Genomic DNA, 23,627 nt, shown 5'->3' on the forward strand with positions numbered 1-23,627 from the left:
CCTAGATGCTTGCTAAGTTCCAGGCAGGATACTCAATTATTTAGATATATTATTAATATATTTGATCCTCACAGAAATCTGCTCCTGAGTAGCTGGGATTACAGACATGTGCCACCATGCCCTGCTAATGTTGTATTTTTAGTAGAGATGGGGTTTCTCCATGTTGGTCAGGCTGGTCTTGAACTCCCAACCTCAGGTGATCCACCTGCTTTGGCCTCTCAAAGTGCTGGGATTACAGGTGTGAGCCACTGCGCCCGGCCCCACCAGAACATTTCATTGTTAATGCAAGGTCCTACAAAACTCTTTCCTTTTCCTCAGCTACAGCAACTGGTTACATTTGCGATGGGCTGCTCTGTCAGGCCAGGCCCGAGTGACAAGCAAAAGTAGAGCCTCCTTGTTAATCTAAATTGGGCAGGCAGCATGAGCAAGAAAAATAAATGTTGTCTTAAGCCATTAAGATAATGGGATTATTACTGAAGTATAACCAAGGCTATTCCGACTGAATTTTTATTCTATAGTGTTGCGAGCATTAATGAAGTAATATGAGAAGTATTTTTCAGTGTTTAGCATATCATAAATAGTTCAGTCACACCTATCTATATTATTGTGTATTATTATTCCTCTCTAATAAATTAGAATACTGAAAATATAAAATCCAAGTGAAGCAAGGTTGATTAATAAGCTAATCAAGGAGGCACTAGAGAAAGGTGAAGTCTAACTCAATGAAATAAAAGGATGATATAAGATATGAAGGAAAAAATCTTCGGTGATATAGATAGCATAAATAAAAAAACAATCACAGCTTCTGGAAACAAAGGGCACACTTAGAGAAATGTAAAATACACTGGAAAGTCTCAGCAATAGAATCAAGAAAGCAGAAGAAGGAATTTGAGAGCTCAAAGTAAAGGCTTTCTAACTAACTAAATCCAACAAAGACAAAGAAAAAAGAATTTTTAAAAAATGAACAAAACCTCCAAAAAGATTGGGAGTATGTTAAATGACCAAACCTAAGCATAATTGTTGTTCCCGAGGAAGAAGACAAATCTAAAACTTTGCAAAACATATTTGAGAGAATAATCGAGGAAAACTTCCCTGGCCTTGCTAGATATCTAGACATCCAAATACAAGAAGCTCAAAGAACACCTGGGAAATTTATTGCCAAAAGATCATCACCTAGGGACATAGTCACAAGATAATCTAAAGTCAAGATGATGGAAAGAAAATTAAGAGCTGTGAGGCAAAAACATCAGGTAGCCTATAAAGGAAAACCTATCAGATTAACAGCAGATTTCTCAGCAGAATCCCTACAAGCTAAAAGGGATTGGGGCTTATCTTTAGACTTCTTAAAAAAATAATTATCAGCCAAGAATTTCATATTCAGTGAAACTGAGCTTCATAAAGGAAGGAAAGATACAGTCTTTTTCAGACAGACAAATGCTGAGAGAATTCATCACTACCAAGCCAGCACTACAAGAAAGGCTAAAAGGAGGTTTAAATCTTGAAACAAATCCTCAAAATAAACCAACATAGAACCTCCTTAAAGCATAAATCTTATACCACCTACAAAACAAACACACACACACACACACACACACAAAAATACAAGGTCTTTAGGCAACAAATAGCATGATGATAGTACCTCACATCTAGGCCGGGCATGGTGGCTCATACCTGTAATTCCAGCACTTTGGGAGGCCAAGGCAGGTGGATTACCTGAGGTCAGGAGTTTGAGATCAGCCAGGCCAACACGGTGAACCCTGTCTCTACTAAAAAAAAAAAAATCAGCTGAGTGTGGTGGCAGGCACTTGTAATCCTGGCTACTCCGGAGGCTGAGGCAGGACAATTGCGCCACTGCACTTCAGCCTGGGCAACAAAAATGAAACTCCATCTCAAAAAAAAAAAAAGAAAAAAAAAAAAAGAATAGTACTTCACAGATACAGAATGGCAGAATGGATAAGTATTCACAACCATCTGCTATCGTCAAGAGACCCACCTAACAAATGAGGACTCTCCTAAACTTATGGTAAAGGGCTGGAAAAAGACATTTCATGCAAATGGACAACAAAAGCAAGCAGGATTAGCTATTCTTATATCAGACAAAACAAACTTTAAAGCAACAGCAGTTAAAACAGACAAAGAGAGCCAGTATATAATGATTAAAGGACTTGTTCAACAGGAAAATATCACAATTCTAAATATACATATATATATATATATATATATATATATATATATATATTACTGAAGTTCCCAAATTTATAAAATAATTACTACCACACCCTAAGAGATAAGATAGCAACAAACTAATAGTAGGAGACTTCAATACTCCACTGACACTAGACATGTCATCAAGACAAAAAGTTAACAAAGAAACACTGGATTTAAACTATACCTTAGAACAAAATGACTTAATAGATATTTACAGAACATTCTACCAAACAACTACAGAACATGCATTCTGTTCATCAGCACATAGAACATTCTCCAAGATAGGTCATATTATAAGCCACAAAACAAGTAGCAGTAAATTTAAGAAAATCAAGTCCACTCTCAGGCCACAGTGGAATAAAACCGGAAATCAACTCCAAAAAGAACTCTCAAAACCATGCAAATACATGGATATTTAATAATCTGCTCCTGAATCATCACTGGGTCAACAATGAAATCAAGACAGAAATTTAAAAATTCTTTGAATTCAATGATAACAGTGACACAACCTATGAAAACCTCTGTAATACAGCAAAGGTAGTGCTAAAAGGAAAGTTCATAGCCTTAAATGACTATATCAAAAAGTCTGAAAGAGCACAAATAGACACTCTAAGGTCACACCTCAAGGAACTGGAGAAGTAAGAACAAACTAAACTCAAACCCAGCAGAATAAAAGAAATGACAAAGATCAGAGCAGAACTAAATGAAATTGAAACAAACAAACAAAAATACAAAAGATAAATGAAACAAAAACCTGGTTCTTTGAAAAAATTAATAGACCATTAGCAAGACTAACTATGAAAAGAAGAGAGGAGATCCAAATATGTTCCATTACAAATGAAATGGCAGATATTATAACTAAAACCACAAAACATCATTGAAGGCTACCATGAACACGTTTATACTCATAAACTAGAAAACCAAGAGGAGATTGATAAATTCCTGGAACTAGACAACCCTCCTAGATTATATGAGGAAGAAGCAGAAACTCTGCACAGAGACCAATAATAAGCAGCAATATTGAAATGGTAATATAAAATTGCCAAAAAAAAAAAAAAGATGGATTCACAGCTGAATTCTGTCAGACATTCAAAGAAGAATTGGTACCAATCCTATTGACACTATTCCACAAGATAGAGGAGGGAATTCTCCCTACATCATTTTATGAAGCCAGTATTAGCCTAATACCTGAACCAGGAAAGGACATGACAAAAAAAGAAAACTACAGACCAATATTCCTGATGAAAATAGATGCAAAAATCCTCAAGCTAACTGAAACCAACAGCATATCAAAAACATAATCCAATATGATCAAGTGGGTTTCACACCAGGAATGCAGGGATGGTTTAACATATGCATGTCAATAAATGTGATATACCACATAAACAGAATTAAAAACAGAACAGATGCACAAAAAGCATTTGACAAAATCCATCATTGCTTTATTGTTAAAATCCTCAGCAATATTGGCATAGAAGAGGCATACCATAACATAATAAAACCATCTATGATAGACCCACAGTCAGTATTATACTGAATGAGGAAAAGTTGAAAGCTTTCTCCCTGAAAACTGGAACAAGACATGGATGCCCACTGTCATCACTTCTATTCTACACAGTACTGGAAGTCTTAGCTAGAGCAAATTGACAAGGGAAAGAAAGAAAGTGCATCCAAAGTGCTGAAGAGGAATTAAGTGTTGCTGTTTGCTGATAATCTGATTGTGTATCTAGAAAACCTTGAAGACTCCCCAAAAGCTCCTAGAACTGATAAATGAATTCAGCAAAGTTTCAGGAAACAAAATTAAGGCACACAAATCAGTAGCTCTGCTATACACCAATAGCGACCAAGCTGAGAATAAAATCAAGAACTCAACCGCTTTTAGAATAGCTGTAAGAAAAAAAAAATACCTAGGATTATACTTAACCAAGGAGGTGAAAGACCTCTACAAGGAAAACTGCAAAACCCTGCTGAAAGAAATCATAGATGGCACAAACAAATGAAAACACATCCTCTTCTCTTGGATAGGTAGAATCAATATTGTGAAAATGACCATACTGCCAAAAGCAATCTACAAATGCTATGCAATTCTCATCAAAATACTACCATCATTCTTAACAGTACTAGAAAAAACAATCCTAAAATTCATACAAAACCAAAAAAGAGCCTGCATGGCTAAACCAAAATTAAGCAAAAAGAACAAATCTGGAGGCATCACATTACCCAACTTCAAACTATACCGTAAGACCACAGTTACCAAAACAGCACAGTAGTGGTATAAAAATAGGCACATAGACCAATTGAACAGAACAGGGAACCCCAAAACAATGCTAGGTACTTACAGTCAATGGATCATCAATGAAGCAAACAAAAACATAAAGTGGAGAAAGGACACTCTACTCCACAAATGGTGCTGGGATAATTGGCAAGCCACATACAGAAGAATGAAACCAGCCTCATCTCTCACCGTTTACAAAAATCAACTCAAGATGGATCAAATACTTAAATCTAAGACCTGAAACCATATAAATTCTAGAAGATAACACTGGAAAACTCCTTCTAGACATTAGCTTAGGCAAAGACTTCATGACCAAGAACCCAAATGCATATGCAACAAAAACAAAGATAAACAGATGGGACTTAATTAAATTTAAAAAGCTTCTGGACAGAAAAAGGAACAATCAGCAGAGTAAACAGACAAACTACAGAATGGGAGAAAGTCTTCACAATCTATACATCTCATAAAGGACTAATAACCAGAATCTACAAGGATTCAAACAAATTAGCAAGAAAAAACATCACACAATCCCATCAAAAAGTGGGCTAAAGACATGAATAGACAATTCTCAAGAGAAGATATACAAATGGCAAATGAACATGAAAAAATGCTCAACATAATGATCAGGGAAATGCAAATCAAAACTGCAATCTAATACCACCTTACTCCTGCAAGAATGGCCATAAACAAAAAATAAAATAATAATAGATGCTGGCATGGATGTGGTGAGAAGGGAACACTTTTACACTGCTGGTGGGAATGAACACTAGTACAACTACTATGGAAAACAATGTGGAGATTCCTTAAAGAACTATAAGTAGAACTACCATTTGATCCAGCAATCCCACTACTAGGTATCTACCCAGAGGAAGTCATTAAACAAAAATGATACTTGCACACCCATGTCAGTATAATTTGCAATTGCAAAAATATGAAGCCAGCCCAAATGCCCATCAATCAATGAGTCAATAAAGAAATTATGGTGTGTATGTGTGTGTATACATATATCCACATGGAATACCATTCCACCATGAAATGAAATGAAATAATGCCATTTACAACAATCTGGATAAAATTAAAGACCATTATTCTAAGTGAAGTAACTCAGGAAAGGAAAACCAAACATCTTATGTTCTCATTCATAAGTGGGAGCTAAGCTCTGAGGATGGAAAGACATGAGAATGATACAGTGGACTTTCGGGACTCGAGGAAAGGGTGGGATGGGCTGAGGGTAAAAGACTACACATTGGTTACAGTGTATGCCATTCATGTGATGGGGACACCAAAATCTCAGAAGTTTAAGTATTAAACAACTTATTCATGTAACCAAACAACACCTGTTCCCCCTAAAACCAGTGGAAATAAAAATAAATAAATTTTTGAAAACTCCAACTGAAGATAAGCTACAAGCAAAAAAATAATAATAAAATAGAATACTGAGATAACTAAATATTCTTCAATGAACTCAAGGATACATTACTATTAATAGCTGCATTTGTAAGACTTTGAAGCCAAAGATTGTTCATTCTCTAGTCATCTGATCCAGGAAAAAATAAGTCTCTGATAATTATGATAATTTTGTTCACATATGTGCCTTTTATTTTTTGAAACAGAGTCTCTCTCTGTTGCCTAAGCTGGAGTGCAGTGGTGTGATCTTGGCTCACTGCAGCCTTCACCTCCAGGGTTCAAATGATTCTCTTGCCTCAGCCTCCTGAGTTGCTGGGATTCCAGATGCGTACACCATGTCCAGCTAATTTGTCTGTATTTTTAGTAGAGAAAGTGTTTTGCTGTGTTGGCTAGGCTGGTCTCAAACTTCTGGGCTGCAGAGATCCACCTGCCTTGGCTTCCCAAGGTGCTGGGATTATAGGCGTGAGCCACCACACCTGGTCCATATGTGCCTTTCTTGTTATTTTTCTAAAACCTCTCTGAGACAAGAAAATAAATTTCCTTTTATTTTCTGGATTTGTTTTATGTTTGTTTGCTCTTTATTTTGTTTAATAAATTTTGTCAGACAGCAAGGCAATCTTTATGCAAAATTAAAAAATCAAACCATTCTACAATTTGGCTGCAGCCTATTTTTCTTAATGTATCTTCTAATACTTCCCTTCATCAACTTTCTACCCATTATAGTCTGGTCTATCAACTCTGATCAAAACATATGATGCTCACTTTCTCCTTATACTCTTCGCTTATGTCATTCTAACTGAAATATTTCCTCTGGCCAGTTTCCAGTTCTTCTTTTTAAATTTTCTATCTAAATTCTGTCTCCTTCATGAAGCTAGCTCTAATTGATTTAATAACACACATGGTTTATTCTGCTTATTTGAAATATAATTTCATACAATTTTTATAAGATAGCTTTGTACTGCCAGGCTTAAAGCCCAGAATCTATATTTCCCAGAATCTTCTGCTGGTAGGATTCTGGTAAATGTCTTCCAGTGAGTGAATTTCTCTCAGGATTTGGAAGGCAGAGGAAAAGACAATGCTACTTTGGGTATTATAGCTGGTACGTGGACCTGACTGAGAGCAAACAGATCAGAAGCCAATTTTAACATTTTTGAGTGAACTTAACTGTCAACTTCCTTCAAGCCACAACAAACCAACTAAAAGCAACCACCACTACTATCATTGAAAAAAAAAAAATCAGCCCAGACTAAACAAGCCTTTGTTGTTCAAGGCTTAAAACAATCTTCAAATCACCAAACTTTCATGAACAGTAGGAAAGCTGCACAGTTGAAGGAACACACTTCCTATACCCACTCTCAGAATAATGGCAAGGAGAGGAATCACAGAGGGTGAAGGCAGCGGCCAGAAAGAAAATAGACAATGGAATTCCTCGCAGAAAACAGAATTTACGTCTAATCAAGAACCTCTACTACTTTCTCTTTCTCTCTCTCTCTCTCTCTCTCTCTCTCTCTCTCTATCTTGTGTGTGTGTGTGTGTGTGTGTGTGTGTGTGTGTCTACTGGGGTGTGAATGGGATTGTTCAGTGTGGTTACACTGCTCCATTTGTATATGGCAATGTGTGTGTGGAGGGAGGGACAGGCAATTTGTTTTTTTATTTCATAGATTCTCAGACCAAGAAGAGCCATGTCTAGACCAGATGGAGTACTTGTGTATCACCAAGCAATTCTGGTCTTGTAAGCTGGTTGTAATGACTGGTTGGTTCTTTAGATCTTCATCTTTGTAGAGGGAGTAAATTGTTTTTTTGCATGATAAAATAAATGGAAAAATACAGGTGGTGAACAGAAGGTTGTGGCAATAATACTACGTATTCATCAACCCCTATTTCATTCCCTCTTCTGTGCTCACTGGAAGATGACATTTCCCAGACTTCCAAGAATGCTACTGAGTTCTGGAATGTAAGTAGAAGGGACAAGTATCACTTCTGTGCTGTGGCAGTTATGGACCTGTGAACTTTGCACATGCCTTCTATCTTTTTTTCAGTACCCATTTCAGAAGCCATGTTTGCAGATGACACAGGTAGAAGAAGATGGAAGCAGCCTGTGACCAGAATCACTGCTTAGGGTCTTGCTGCTTAGGAATCCCACTCTACCTGCATCAGACTGTGGAAGAACTGAGAAATACACTGATTCTGAATGCAGCCTATACTATAATTGGGATGTTTGTTATGGCAGTTAGCATTAAAAACCTTGGGTAGGCATTGGTCATAATTGTATAACAGAGAAAATGAAGGGAAACTGGAATAAAGAGGTCAGTGTGAACTTTAGGGTTACTGAAAAATAAAGGCAACCAGGATAATCTGGTTCTTGCCAAATAGGAATGTAAACCAAAGGTAGACTGGAGGTCAGAAAATCAGTTCAGCACATGTGATGTTTTCATGTAGTTGCCTGTATGTCTGTTTGGTCTCCAGCTCAGCCTGGGTGCTTAATGTAAGAGGCAGTGGCTATTCACCTTTGTGTCCCAGCATCTGGCACAGAATAGATGGGATGAAATGTTCAAACTGAGCCTAAGCTTCAGGGTGCTTATCAAAGCAGGGCAGATATGTGAGAGGAGATGATTCAGGTACAGGGCTGGTCAGGGGTCAGGTATCTAAATCCAGTCTTTCAGGAAACTGGATCCTCAGAAACAGGGAGAAAAGGCTGGATATGCACTGGATTTCCCAGCAGCACTGATGTAGAGATTCTCATAGAGTCCCTTTTATCCCTGGCCTAGGGTTACAACTACTTATAGCATCTGAAAAGATGCTAAGTATAGAAACAGGGGTTAAATGAGCTAAATTATTAACATTTAAGAAATTAGGTATACCAAGATATGCCATATTTTGCATTATTGTTTAAACTTACTATTAAACCTTGTATTAATTTTTAACATTACAGGATATATGTTATAAAATTTGACAAAACATGCAAAAATCCTATCCAAATAATTAAACTTACCTTTCATTAATTCTAATGAGATTCTAAGAATTCTTCAAATAGATTAGCAGTGACCTAAGAAACTTATCAATATGCTTATAATAGAAAATGAGAAAATGTAGTCATATATAGGACTCTAATGACAAATCAACAAAGCTTCCCCCACCCCCATTAAACTTATGTTACCAAGCATTGCAGAGAGAGCTTTGCAAAGTGATTTCCCAAGATAGTGGAAGAGGCAAAAGAGAAAACAGAGAACTTTACGCCTGGCACCTACAGGGAAGACAGCAAAATATGTAGTTTTCTACTTCCATTAAAAGATGGAGCATTCTCTACTAAATGAAATACACACACATTCATACACATAAACACATGGGAGTGAAAAAAGCAGACGGGAAATTAGTAAGAAAAGCTCAAACAAATTAAAGAAAGATACAAACACACAAACCGCAAAATCTTAAATTCTATAGAGCATTATGTATGTAATAGTTACTGAACCCTTTCTAAACAAAAACTGTAATAAATTTGAGTAGATATTTGAAAGAGCAACATTCCATTCCCCCCACCGCCCACACAATGTAACATTCACCATGTTCACATGAAATAAAAAAACACAATTGATTCATTCATTCCTTCACTCTTGAGCATTTATTGAGGATCATTATGTGCCTGGCATTCTGGAAGTATTACCAAAAACAAATAGAAAGAAGGGGAGGAAATGGCATTATCCTAAAGGAGAGCTCTCTAATGTTATAAAGGACACTCAATACATCAAAAGAGACTTTTGTAGATAGAGCAAATACACTCATGGAATTGATCATTAACCTTCAATATCACAACACGTAAGAACCATATTTAAAATACATATCTATGGAGGAAAAGCTGACAGACATGAAAAAAATGAAGGTCTCCATGTGGACAATAGATGCAGAGAAGAAAGGAAATAACAATCAGAGATCAATGAAACAGGAAACAAAGATACAGCAGAGAATCAACAAAAATAAAAGCTGGTTCTTTGTAAAGTATAATTAAAATAGACAAATTTTTGGCAAGCCCAATCAGGAGCCCAAAAGAGAAGGTTCCAAGAGAGAATACTACAAATGAAAATAAGTTTATAACTACAGATAGAATATTGTACAAATAAGAGCTAACATTAAAATATGTTGATAAACTCAATTACTGAAAATAGACAATTTCCTAGAAAATTCAAATTTCAAAACAAATTCAGAACAGAAATCTGAATAGACCTATATCCATAAAAGAAATTGATTATTAGTTAAAAGCCAATTTACCAAAACAAATAGAAAAGAAAAACATCAAGACCAAATAAACCAGTAAACACTACCAGACCCAGAAAGTTTTATCAGTATGTTCTCCCAAATATTAAAGCAGTTGATAGTTTCAATCTTAAATTGTTTCAGAGATTAGAAAAAAGAGACTTGGGCCAGGCACAGCAGCTTAACACCTGTAATCTCAGAACGTCGGGAGGCTGAGGCAGGTGGATCACTTGAACTCAGGAGTTTAAGACCAGTTTAAACACATGGCAAAACCACATCTCTACAAAAAATACAAAAAATTAGCCAGGTGTGGTGGCACATGCCTGTAGTTCCAGCTACTCAGGAGGCTGAAGTGGGAGGCACAAGCATGGAAGATTGAGGCTGCGGTGAGCTGTGATCATGCCACTGCACCCCAGCGTGGTGACAGCGTGAGACCCTGGGTGACAGCGTGAGACCCTGCCTCAAGAAAAAAGAAAAGAATAAGAAAAGAAGAGAAACTCTCTCCAATCCATTTTATTAGGCTACACAACATTTATACCTAAAAGTATGCAGAGCAGAACATACTTAGAAACATGGATACAACCATACTAAAAAAAAAAAAAAAATCAGCTACTCAAAACTCATAAGATATTTAAAAATATGTATCAAGGCCAGGTTGAGAACTGGTTTATTCCAGTGATAAACTGGCTGAAGGTTAGAAGCATCTATCAATAAAACTCCTCACAATAAAAGAGTAAAAGAGAAAAGCCATACAATTATCTTAACAGATGCAGAAGAAAACATTGTTAAAATTTAACTAATTTAAGACAAAAACTCTTAGCAAACTGCAGATATGAAAGAGCCTCCTTAAAATCATAAAGCATACCTACCAAATACAGCAAATGTCATAAACCCAGTAATAAGTAGATATATAAAGGAAAACAGATATAAAACCACACTGGCTGGGCACAGTGGCGTAGCCTGTAATCCCAGAACTCTGGGAGGCCCAAGTGGGAGGACTGCTTAAAGCCAGGAGTTTAAAACCCACCTGGGCAATGATGTGAAAACCCATCTCTACAAAAAATAAAACAATTAGCAGGGTATGGTGGTCACTTGTAGTCTAAGCTACTTGGGAAGCTGAGGCAGGTGTATCATTTAAAGTCAGGAAGCTGAGGTTTCAGTGAGCCAAGACTGAGCCGCTGCACTCCAGCCCGGGCCACAGATAGAGCAAGATCCTATCTTTTAAGAGAAAGAAACAACAACAAGAAAAATACTGACACTAACTACTTTCATACAAAATAAAAGTAGTGGTTGAATAATTTCAAGTCCTTATTAAAGGTCCACTAAGTGGCATTCTAAAATAATTATTTTTTAAGTGTCAACATCATATTTAAAAACCAGATGTAGAAATTTTCCCTTAAAATCAGGGAGTAAGTTAAGGAGGCATGCTATCACCGCTTTTACCTCACCTTGTGCTAAACGCGCTACCAACACAGTAGGACAAACCAAAAGAAAGAAAACAAGTTAAATGATAAAAGATTTGAAAAAGAATAAACAATGCTTATTATTTTTTGCTGATACTACATTATTTTTAGTTAATGTAACATTGATTTATTTGATTACATTAAAAATCTTTAATACATTTTAAGGTACTATATTCAACATGAATATAGTAAATATATGAATATAGAAAAAACTGACAAAAGGTACACACAACTGATAACAGCTAACAAGCAAACTCTTACAAATCAATAAAAGTGATAATCCAATAGTAAAACTGTCAATGACAGAACAAAGCAACACACAAATTAATCATCACAGATACGATTAAAGCTTAAACATAGGACAGCATAAACATATGAAAAGCTGTCCATCTGTATTAATCAGGATAGACTTCATTATGATGAGGTTACAAATTAAACCCCAAACCTCAGTAGCTTCACAAAACAGGTTTATTTTTGGTCATGACACAGATCCAATGCAGGTTGACAGGGGGCTCTGCTCCACAAAGAAACTAAAAGGTCCATGCTGCACTGTGCAGTTGCTGTACAATAAGATACAGTTCAAGAGTTATGCACAAGCTTTTGAATTCTCTGCTCCTGAAGTAACACTGTAAGTAGTTGACTGGCCCCACCTAACTGCAAAGGGCTGGGAAACACTTGGATATTCAGTGTCTCTGGCACAACTAGAAATTAGAGCAATTCAAATTAAGGCAATAGCAAGATGCATCTTAAAGCCATTAGGCTGAGGAAAAACAGTAACAACAAAAACTCCTATTACCAAGGACTGATGAGGACGTGAAAAATGGAAGCAATCATATACAGATGTTAGCATGTAAGTTGATGCAACATCCTAAGAGGGCATTTGTAATTACCTGACAAGTTAAAGATGCACATGCTGATGATCTAATATTTCCACATGGGCATAGGATGAGTCATGTGAAAATTAGTCACTTAGAAATGTTGGTAATAACAAAATATTGGAAGTGACTTAAATGTTGGAGACAATCTAAGTATTGGAGAAAACTTAGAATAACAACCATATTCTTACTGAAAGTTAACATTGACAGCATTTTGAATAGAAAAAAAAAAGGGAGTCACAGTACACTGTGTACTATTTTTACACAATGTTTTAAAACCTGTAAAACTATAACATATATTATGTATAGATATATAGATATGCAATGTTCCTATAATACACATGAAAATGATAAGTACTAATTTTAATTTATTTTTCTATTTTGAGACATAGTCTCATTCTGTCACCCAGGCAGGAGTGCAATGGAGATCTTGGGTCACTGCAACCTCCGCCTCCCAGATTCAAGCAATTCTTGTGCCTTAGCCTCCTGAGCAGCTGAGATTACAGGCATGTGCCATCATGCCTCATTTTTGTATTCTGAGTAGAGACAGTGTTTTGCCAAGTTGGCCAAGCTGGTCTAGAACTCCTGGCTTCAAATTATCCACCCACCTCAGCCTCCCATGGTGCTAGAATTACAGGCACGAGCCACCGCACCTGGCCTAATTTAATTTTTAAATAGTGTTACTTTGAGAGAGGAAAGATGGTACATTGGGATAGATTAGTCATACCCTTTAATTCTAAAGCTACTCATATCCTTTAATTGTAACATAGATAATAAAATCTAAGAAAATACTATTCCATATTCAAAAGTTATTCTTTATTATAGCACTTATATAGTTGTTTTTTATACTAATGATAAATTAGAGTCTCAAATATTCAAAATGGCTAAATATGGTAACACATGAAATATGATTAGATGAGATAAAATACATTAAGTAGTTGGTACAATGCTTGGAACTTGACTGATGTTAGTTATCATTATCACTGCTATTATTTCTATTACTACTACGACTATTACTTTTACTAAAACAATAAGCACACAAATTAGTTTGACGCATGGAAACCCATAACATAAATAATGTTAACTGGAAAAAACAGAATACTAATTATAATGTATATATTAATGAAGGAAACATAAAATGTATGCATGCACACTAACACTGATTTTACAATAACTTGGAAACTTGGTAAAATTCAATGTTTATTAAGTCATTTTGTGAACTATGTATTGAAAAATGATATGGTCACTAAATTTTCTCAAAATCTTATATTATTTTAAGAATCTGGTTTACTTTGCACAGGCATTTTAAAAAGCATTTAAGAAAAGATAACTGTGACATCTAATCTCATTATTGAATAAAATCTCTTCATGGTTCCTGGAAACATTAACCTTTGACAAGTAAAACAAATTAACAGTTGTTTCTACTCCGTAACTGGTTGCTTGACAACTACATTATCTTTAGCTCACATCTTATAGTTAATGTGACTCTGTTTAATAAAAGAAACACCTATGAAAGCTTTGGAGAATCCAATAACTAACCAAAACTATCACGTGCTTATAATTTAAATTTTTATTGGTACATTTTTTATCCCCTAATAAAAGCCAAAATGGAAATAGATCATTATTTTATACTTTCATCCTAGCACTGAATAAATCTTATATTTATCCTCAGACAATGACCTACCTTGAGTTTTTTGATAAGGTTAAGAACGCAGCAACTATAGTGTGAAGTCTAGAGCATACCCTAAGGGAAAAGAGAAGGAAGACTGTTTTCTTCCCTCAGTTCATTGGATTCTCTTCAGGGTTTATATATTGAGCAAAGAAAAGGGGTTATGATGCTTATTTAGAGCCATAGCACCTCTGTCTGGTAGAAGACGACTTTGTCTCCTCTCCTAACAACTATATTAAGTTACAAAGAGCTGTGTCTTTCTACATTCTATATCTTTTAATCTAAAAATCTACTTGATATTCTCTTCTGTGTCATCCATTCCAATTATTTGTTGGCATATATAGTTTATGCAGGATTGGGCATGGAATAGTTACACGAGTACGTCTTTGAATTAGCAGGGCTGGGAGTCATTACTCATCCAGAAGTGTCATGGCACTGTGTAATAGAGGTATCATCTTTTTCATGCTGGACTCAAATTAAGATGTGGCTTTCCTACCTAAGGAAAAGAAACATAACACTTCTCATCTCTCAAGAGCAGAGACACCAGCTGGCAGAGGGAACACACGTATGGGCAGATGGCTTAGATGAGAGAGACATTTCCAGAGCTAATGGACATAAGCCATTTATGAATTACCATTTCACATCTCTAGCCCATATAGGGATCAGAAATAGTTCGCTGCCCAAGGCAAATACAGCTGTAACTAGAGTTGTCTGAGGAAGACAGCAATGGACACCAAATGGAGTACCATTAATACCAAGGATATGCATCCCTCTCATAGCTCACTAAGTCACCCTAGAAAGAACACACTAACCATATTTTGAAGGTGTTCTCAGTTTTAGCTTTCAAAGATCAACTGGAGGAAAAAAGATTTTAAGATAAAATCTTGGCGACAGAGTTAGTACCTTAATAATCTCTTATAGTTCACATGCTCTGCCTCATTTCTGAGATTTGAAATTACAAAGATAATTACCCCAAACTAAGTGGAGCTTAGTTTGCTCACGTTAACTTAAACTCATCCATGTAAGGCCACAAAGAAGACAAAGTCACAAACCAAGGCTTAACCAATGAAGTAATTTCTGTATTGAATTAGTTGGTCACAAACCATACAGCCAGATAGATGAAAGGGAGGACAGTAAGTGCAGATTAATTATGATTCATTATATAAAAAACTAACATATTACAAATGAGACTAATTTCATGAGAGTAACAGAATTGCTTCAAAACATTTTTATGGCCAGTTTCAAGAGTATATTTTATTTTAGAAGTCATTCATTTAAGGCCTCATCACCTCAAAGTAGTCAATACATATAGAGTTAATAAGCAAATGTTATCTAAAAATGTTCTTCAAATCACACGATTTTTTCCAAAATGAATTTGCTTAGTTAGTATATTTTTGACATTTAATGTTTACTAAATGTATGGTAAATCATATTTCTACCATACATTTGAATTAATCATCTGTAAGTTTGTACATGCAAATATTTCAGTAAAAAAGACACAAAAATAGTTTGAGTCAAGAAAAGAAATGTTAATAGAGAGTTGAAATAATTTTCTAGAAAAGAATAAAAGCAGAATAAGTTTTATAAGAAAAGGCGGTTTTATTTCTTTAAAAATAAACCATATAATCTTGCCATAAATTAAACACTAAATAATAGGTCAATGTTGCTCTTGAATTGTCTTAGAAAATAAAACTACAATTATTTTTATAGTTATTTCTTATTAAAATCAGAAAATAGAGTTTTTAAAACTTTGCCTACAGTGAATTCAAACATGTTTGAAGAATATGTTGTCTCAGAACTGGAAAAAAAGTAGCTCTATTAATATCACAGTGGCTAATAAAAAAATAACAGATATTGGTATGGATGTAGTAAAAAGGGAACACTTCTACACTGCTGATGGGAATGTAAACTCGTACAACCACTACAGAAAACAGCGTGGTGATTCCTTAGAGAACTAAAAGCATGTTTATAACAGCATGATTCATAATTGCAAAAATACGGAACCAGCCAAAATGTCCATCAATGAGTGGATAAAGAAACTGGGTGTGTGTGTATGTGTGTATACGTGCGTGTGTATATATATGTATACACTCACACACATACATATATATGATGGAACCTGGGGACTATTATTCTAAGTGAAGTAACTCAGTAATGAAAAAAACAAACATTGTATGTTCTCACTCATAAGTGGAAGCTAAGCTCTGAGGATGCAAAGGCATAAGACTAATACAATGGACTCTGGGGACTTGTGGGGAAAGGGTGGGAAGGAGTTGAGGGATAAAAGGCTACAAATTGGGTTCAGTGTATAGTGCTTGGGTGATGGGTGCATCAACATCTTACAAATCACCACTAAAGAACTTACTCATATAACCCAATACCACCTGTTCCCCCAAAACCTATGGAAATAAAAGAAATAAATGTCATGGTGGCTAGTTAGGAGTATTATATATACTAAGTAAGTAGCATTCTATTCAAATGAAGATTAAAGATTAGAAAAGTAAGAGGCTATAAAACTAATACAATTACTTTTTTGCATGGACAAATAAATGATCAAATTCTCATCAAACATTTTGGATTAAAGAAGTTTTTCTATGCTGAAAACTCAAAAAGCTAGAGCATCTCTTCTCCAAATGACTGCAACACCTCTCCAGTAAAGGCACAGAACTGGGTGGAGGCTGAGATGGCTGAATTGACAGAAGCAGGTTTCGGAAGACAGGTAATAAAGAACTTCGCAGAGCTAAAGGAGCATGTTGTAAACCACGCAAAGAAGCTAAGAATCGTAATAAAACAAGACAGGAGCTGACAGCCAGAATAGCCAGGCTAGAGAGGAACATAACTGACCTGATAGAGCTGAAAAACACAATACAAGAAATTCACAATGCAATCACAACTATCAATGGCAGAATAGACCAAGTGGAGGAAAGAATATCAGAGCTTAAAGATTCCCTTTCTGAAATAAGATAGCCAGACAAGAATACAGAAAAAAGAATGAAAATAAATAAACAAAACCTCTGAGAAATATGGGATTATGTAAAGAAATTGAACCTATGACAGATTGGGGTACCTGAAAGAGATAAGGAGAATGGAATCAAGTTGGAAAACATACTTCATATGCTGAAAAACTTGCATCATCCAGAAGAACTTCCCCAACCTAGCAAGACAGGCCAACATTCAAATTCAGGAAATCCAGAGAACCAGCAAATGGAAAACAGAAAAGGCAGGAGTTGCTATCCTAGTAAGATACTGCATGAGAAGATCAACCCCAAGATACATAATCATTAGATCCTCTAAGGTCAAAATGAAAGAAAAAATGTTAAGGGCATCCAGGGAGAAAGACCAGGTCACTTACAGAGGGAAGCCTATCAGACTAATGGTGGACCTCTCAGTGGAAACTCTAATAAGCCAGAGAAATGAGGTAGCTGCTTAAATAAAAGAATTTCCAACCCAGAATTTCATATCTGGTCAAACTAAGCTTCGTAAGCAAAGGAGAAATAAGATGCTTTGCAGACAAGCAAATGCCGAAGGAATCTGTCACCACCAGGCTTGCCTTGCAGGAGCTCCTGAAGGAAGCACTAAATATGGAAAAGAAAAACTGTAACCAGCCACTACAAAAACACACTGAATTATATAGATTAGTAATTCTATAAAGCATTCACATAAACAAATCTGTAAAATAACCAGGTAGCATCATGATGATAGGATCAAATTCACACGTAACAATACTAACCTTAAATGTAAATGGGCTAAACACCCCAATTAAACAACACAGAATGACAACCTGGACAGAGTCAAGATCCATCATTATCCTGTCTTCAACAGACTCAACTCCTGTCAAAGATACACATAGGCTCAAAATAAAGAGATGGAGGAAAATTTACCAAGCAAATGGAAAACAGAAAAGGCAGGGGTTGCTATCCTAGTTTTTGACAAAATAGGCTTTAAACTAAAAAAAATTTAAAAAAGACAAAGAAGAGCATTACATAACGGAAAACGGTTCATTTTAATAGGAAGAGCTAACTGTCTTAAATATATATGCACCCAATAAAGGAGCACCCAGATTCCTAAAGCAAGTCCTTTGAGACCTACAAAGAGACTTAGACTCCCACACAAAAATAGTGGAAGACTTTAAAACCCCACTGAAATATTAGATTATGTAGGCAGAAAATTAACAAAGATATTCAAGACCCGAACTCAACTCTGGATCATGCAGACCTGATAGATACCTACAAAACTCTCCACCCAGAAATGACAAAATATATATTCTCATTGCCACACAGCACTTACTCTAATATTGACCACATAATCGGAAGTAAAACACTCCTCAACAAATGCAGAGGAACTGAAATCATAACAAATAGTCTCTCAGACCACAGTACAATCAAATTAGAACTCAAGATTAAGAAATTCACTCAAAACCACACAACTACATGGAAATTGAACAACCTGCTCCTGAATGACATTTGGGTAAATAATGAAATTAAAAGCAGAAATCAATAAGTTGTTTGAAACTAATGAGAAGAAAGAAACAATGTATTAGAATCTCTGGGACTCAGCTAAAGCAGTGTTAAGAGGGAAATTTATAGCACCAAATGCCTAACATCACAATGAAAAGAACTAGAGAACCAAGAGCAAACAAAGCCCAAAGCAAGCAGAAGACAAGAGTGGAACTGAAGGAGACAGAGACATGAAAAACTCTTCAAAAAAATTAACAAATCCAGGAGCTCTTTAAAAAAAAATTAGATAGACCACTAGCTAGACTAATAAAGAATAAAAGAAAGAAAGAAAAATAAATAGACAATCAGAAATAATAAGGCGGATATCACCACTGACCCCACAGAAATAGTCATAAGATAATCCTACAAACACCTGTATGCATATAAACTAGAAATCTAGAAGAAATGGATAAATTTCTAGACACATACACCCTCCCAAGACTGAACCAGGATGAAATTGAATCTCTGAATAGACAAATAATGAGTTCTAAAACTGAGGCATAAGAAATGGCCTATAACTAAAAAGAGCCCAGGACAAGAAAGATTCACAGCAGAATTCTACCAGAGGTACAAAGAAGATCTTCTGACACTATTCCAAAAAACTGAAAAGGAGGGACTCCTCCCTAACTCATTCTATGAGGCCAGCATCATCCTGATATGAAAACCTGGTAGAGATACAACAAAAAAAGAGAACTTCAGGCCAATATCCCTGATGAACAGCAATGCAAAAATTGTCAAAAAAAAACCACTAGCAAATCAAATCCAGCAACACATCAAAAAGCATATGCACCATGATCAAGTCAGCTTCATCGCTGGTATACAAGGTTGGTTCAATATATGAAAATCAGTAAATGTGATTCATCACATAAACAGTACTAAAGACAAAATATAAACAAGCAACAACAAAACCCACATGATTATCTCAACAGACGCAGAAGAGACCTTTGATAAAATTCAACAAACTTCATGTTAAAAACTCTGAATGAAATAAGTATTGAAGGAATATACCTCAAAATAATAAGAACTATATATGATAAGCCCACAGCCAATATCATACTGAATGAGCAAAAGCTGGAAGTGTTCCTCTTGAAAACTGACACAAGACAAGGATGCCCTCTCTCACCATTCCTATTCAACATATTAGAAGTTTTGGTCAGGGCAATCTGGCAAGAGAAAGAAATAAAGAGCATTCAAATAGAAAGAGGGAAAGTCAAACTACCCCTATTTGCAGTTGACATACTTCTATATCCAGAAAATCCCAACATTTCACCCAAAAAGCTTCTTAAGCTGATGAGCAACTTCAGCAAAGTTTCAGGATAAAAAAGCTATGTTTAAAATTCATAGTATTCCTATTCACCAACAACAGAGCCAAATCATGAATGAACTCCCATTCACGATTACTATAAAAAGAATAAAATACTTAGGAATACTGCTAACAATGGAAGTGAAGGACCTCTTCAAGGAGAACTACAAATCACTGTTCAAAGAAATCAGAAAGGACACAAACAAATATAAACATTCCATGCTCATGGATAGGAAGAATCAGGATCATGAAAATAGACATACTGCTCAAAATATTTATAGATTCCATGCTATTCCCATTAAACTATCACTGACATTCTTCAAAGAATTAGAAAACAACTATTGTAAAATTCATATAGAAACAAAAAAGAACCCAAACATACAAAAAGAATTCTAAGCAAAAATAACAAAGCTGGAGGTATCATGCTACCTGACTTCAAACTACAGTACAAGGCACAGTAACCAAAACAGCATGGTACTGGTAAACGAACAGCATGGTACTGGTACAAAAACAGACACATAGACCAATGGAATAGAATAGAGAACTTAGAAACAAGACTGCACACCTAAAATTATCTGATCTTTGACAAAACTGACAAAAGCAAATGATGAGAAAATGATTCTCTAATAAATGGTGCTGAGAGAACTGGACAGCCATATGTAGAAAACTGAAGCTGGACCCCTTCCTTACACATTATACAAAAATTAATTCAAAATGGATTAAATATTTCTGGGATTTTTATAGTTTTGGGTTTTACATTTGCTGCAAAAGTTGTACAAAAAAATTGTAGGCAATACCATTCAGGACATACTCATGGGCAAAGATTTCATGATGAAAACACCAAAAGTAATTGCAACAAAAGCAAAAATTGACAAATGGGATCTAATTAAATTAAACAGTTTTTGCACAGCAAAAGAAGCTGTCACCAGAGTGAAAAGACAACCTACAGAATGGGAGAAAATATTTGCAACTTATCCATCTGATGAAGATCTAATATTAAGTCTACAAGAACTTAAACAAATTTACAAGAAAAAGAAATCCCATTAAAAAGTGGGCAAAGGACATGAACAGACACTTTGCAAAAGACATTTATGTGGTCAACAAACAGGAAAATAAGCTCAACTTCACTGATCATTAGACAAATGCAAATCAAAACCACAATGAGATACCATCTCATGCCAGTCAGAATGGCTATTACTAAAAAGTCAAGAAAGAACAGATGCTGGTGAGGTTGCAGAGAAAAAGAAATGCTTTTACACTGCTGGTGGAAGTGTAAATTAGTTCAATAACCATGGAAGACAATATGGTTATTCCTCAAAGATCTAGAACCATAAATACCATTTGACCCAGCAATCCCATTACTGGCTATATACCCAAAAGAATATAAATCATTCTATTATAACAATACATGCACACGTATGTTCACTGCAGTTCTATTCCAATATCAAAGACATGGCATCAACCCAAATGCCCATCAATGTTAGATTTGATAAAGAAAATGTGGTACACATACACCACAGAATACTATGCAGCCACAAAAAGGAACAAGATCACCTCCTTTTTAGGGACGTAGATGGAACTGGAAACTGCTATTCTCAGCAAACTAACGCAGGAACAGAAAACCAAACACTGCATGTTCCCACTTAAAAATGGGAGCTGAATCATAAGACCACATGGAAACAGGGAGGGGAACAACACACACTGGGACCTGTCTGTGGGGTGGTGTTGGGGGAGGGACAGCATCAGGAATAGCTAATGGATGAATGGGTGCAGGGCTTAATGCCTAGGTGATGGGAGGAGATCTGTGTAGGAAACCATCAAGGTGCATGTTTATCAATGTGACAAGTCTGCACATCCTGCACATGTACCCCTGAACTTAAATAAAAGTTGAAGAAAATAAGAAGTTTTTCTTTTCACTGGCAAAACAACTATGTGCATTTTGGATCTTTTTCTTACTAAGGGAGACAAAATGTTACACATTAACACCTTTATTCTATCATATCTATCATCTTATTTTTTTGTTAAAATTTATGTAAATACTTTCCATTGATTATGTGTTACTTCATAATTATGAAACATCAATAAAGTGATTTTTATGTTTTTAAAAATCACAGCTGAACACTTTACCCCCAGAAGGGAAAATGAAATCTCATGCATTTCTATTATGCTTAGAAGTACCCTAGGAAGATCTATTGCACTTGACTATTTCCTATGTTGGAGGCTAGAAAGCCCAGCCCCTCCCCTCCCCTCCCCTCCCATCCCATCTCATCTCCTCCCCTCTCCTCTCTTTGTCCTCTTCTCTCCTCTCCCCTCCCCTCCCCTCCCCTCCCCTCCCCCTCTCCTCTCCTATTCCTCATTCTTGTTGCCCAGGTTGGAGTGCAAAGGCATGATCTTGGCTCACTGCTACCTCTGTCTTCTGGGTTCAAGCAATTCTTCTGCCTCTGCCTCTCAAGTAGCTGGGATTACTGGTGCATGCCACCCAAGCCCAGCTAATTTTTTTTGTATTTTTAGTAGAAATGGGGTTTCACCATGTTGACCAGGCTGGTCCTTTTTCTTTTTGAATAGTGAACTTTTTGGCATTTTACTTTTTATATATTTCTTTAAAATTTTTTTTTTAATTTTACATTTGGAGGTACATGTGAAGGCTACATAGGTAAACTTGTGTCATGGGGGTTTGTTGTACATATTACATATTACATATTACATCACCCAGGTATTAAGCCCAGTACTCAACAGTTATCTTTTCTGCTCCTCTCCCTCCTCTCACCCTTCACCCTCAAGTAGGCCCTGGAGTCTGTTGTTTCCTACTTTGTGTTCAGAAGTTCTTATCATTTAGCTCTCACTTATAAGTGAGAATGTGGCATTCGGGTTTCTGTGCCTGCATTAGTTGGCTAAGCATGATGGCCTCCAGTTCCATCCATGTTCCTGCAAAAGGCACGGTCCCGCAGAAACAGTTGTTACTAAGCAGAAGTAAAACCATCTACTAAAAATTAGCACTGTCTGTTAAATAATAGGTATGTCCTAAGAATTCGTGGCTGAATACAACCATGGATTAAATGTACTACACCAAAAGTACTTTTATATCACCAGATCCTCTCCCAACGCTCCCCCATGCCTACTTCCCAAAAAAAGCAAAGAAACAAAAAACCAAAATGGCTGAAGAAAATGCAAGGAACAGAGCATGGAAATCGTAGAGCATAAAGAACCATGCTGGCCGGGTGTGGTGGCTCATGCCTGTAATCCCAGCACTTTGGGAAGCCAAGGCAGGTAGATCACCTGAAGTCAGGAGTTTGAGACCAGCCTGGCCATCATGGCAAAACCCCGTCTCCACTAAACATACAAAAATTAGCTGAGCATGGCAGTGCATGCCTGTAGTCCCAGCTACTCCAGAGGCTGAGCCAGCAGAACCTCATAAACCCGGGAGGCGGAGGTTGCAGTGAGCCAAGATTGTGCCACTGCACTTCAGCCTGGATGAAAAAGCAAGACTCTGTCTCAGAACAAACAAACAAACAAACAAACAACAACAAAAACCAAGAACCATGCTAAAGATTTCACATGGTCGCCTAAAGAGCAAACATAGTTTACCTTGGTTTTTGGAGGTGGTTTTGGCATGTCTCTTTCTAAGCCTCTTGTTAAAAGGATGGGCAGGGAGTTCCTATAACTGGCTTCCTATAAAAGAAGTG

At 36.2% G+C, this 23,627-nt stretch overlaps 1 protein-coding gene across 12 annotated transcripts in view; it reads right to left on the reverse strand.

Annotated features, from left to right (window-relative positions):
- The window catches only part of FAM13A (family with sequence similarity 13 member A), a 367,080-nt gene that overhangs the window by 145,027 nt on the left and 198,426 nt on the right, over positions 1 to 23,627 (reverse strand). For 9 of the 12 annotated variants that reach the window (XM_010334789.3, XM_010334792.3, XM_074396428.1 and 6 more), the window contains one exon: positions 23,530 to 23,613. The exons of the other annotated variants lie outside the window; for them this stretch is intronic. In XM_010334789.3, the coding sequence (XP_010333091.2) occupies positions 23,530 to 23,613 (84 nt within the window). The remainder of the gene's footprint in view (positions 1 to 23,529; positions 23,614 to 23,627) is intronic. 12 annotated transcript variants of the gene reach the window in all.

This window comes from Saimiri boliviensis, chromosome 3 (assembly GCF_048565385.1).
Source record: "Saimiri boliviensis isolate mSaiBol1 chromosome 3, mSaiBol1.pri, whole genome shotgun sequence".
In the NCBI taxonomy this organism is placed as follows: domain Eukaryota; kingdom Metazoa; phylum Chordata; class Mammalia; order Primates; family Cebidae; genus Saimiri; species Saimiri boliviensis.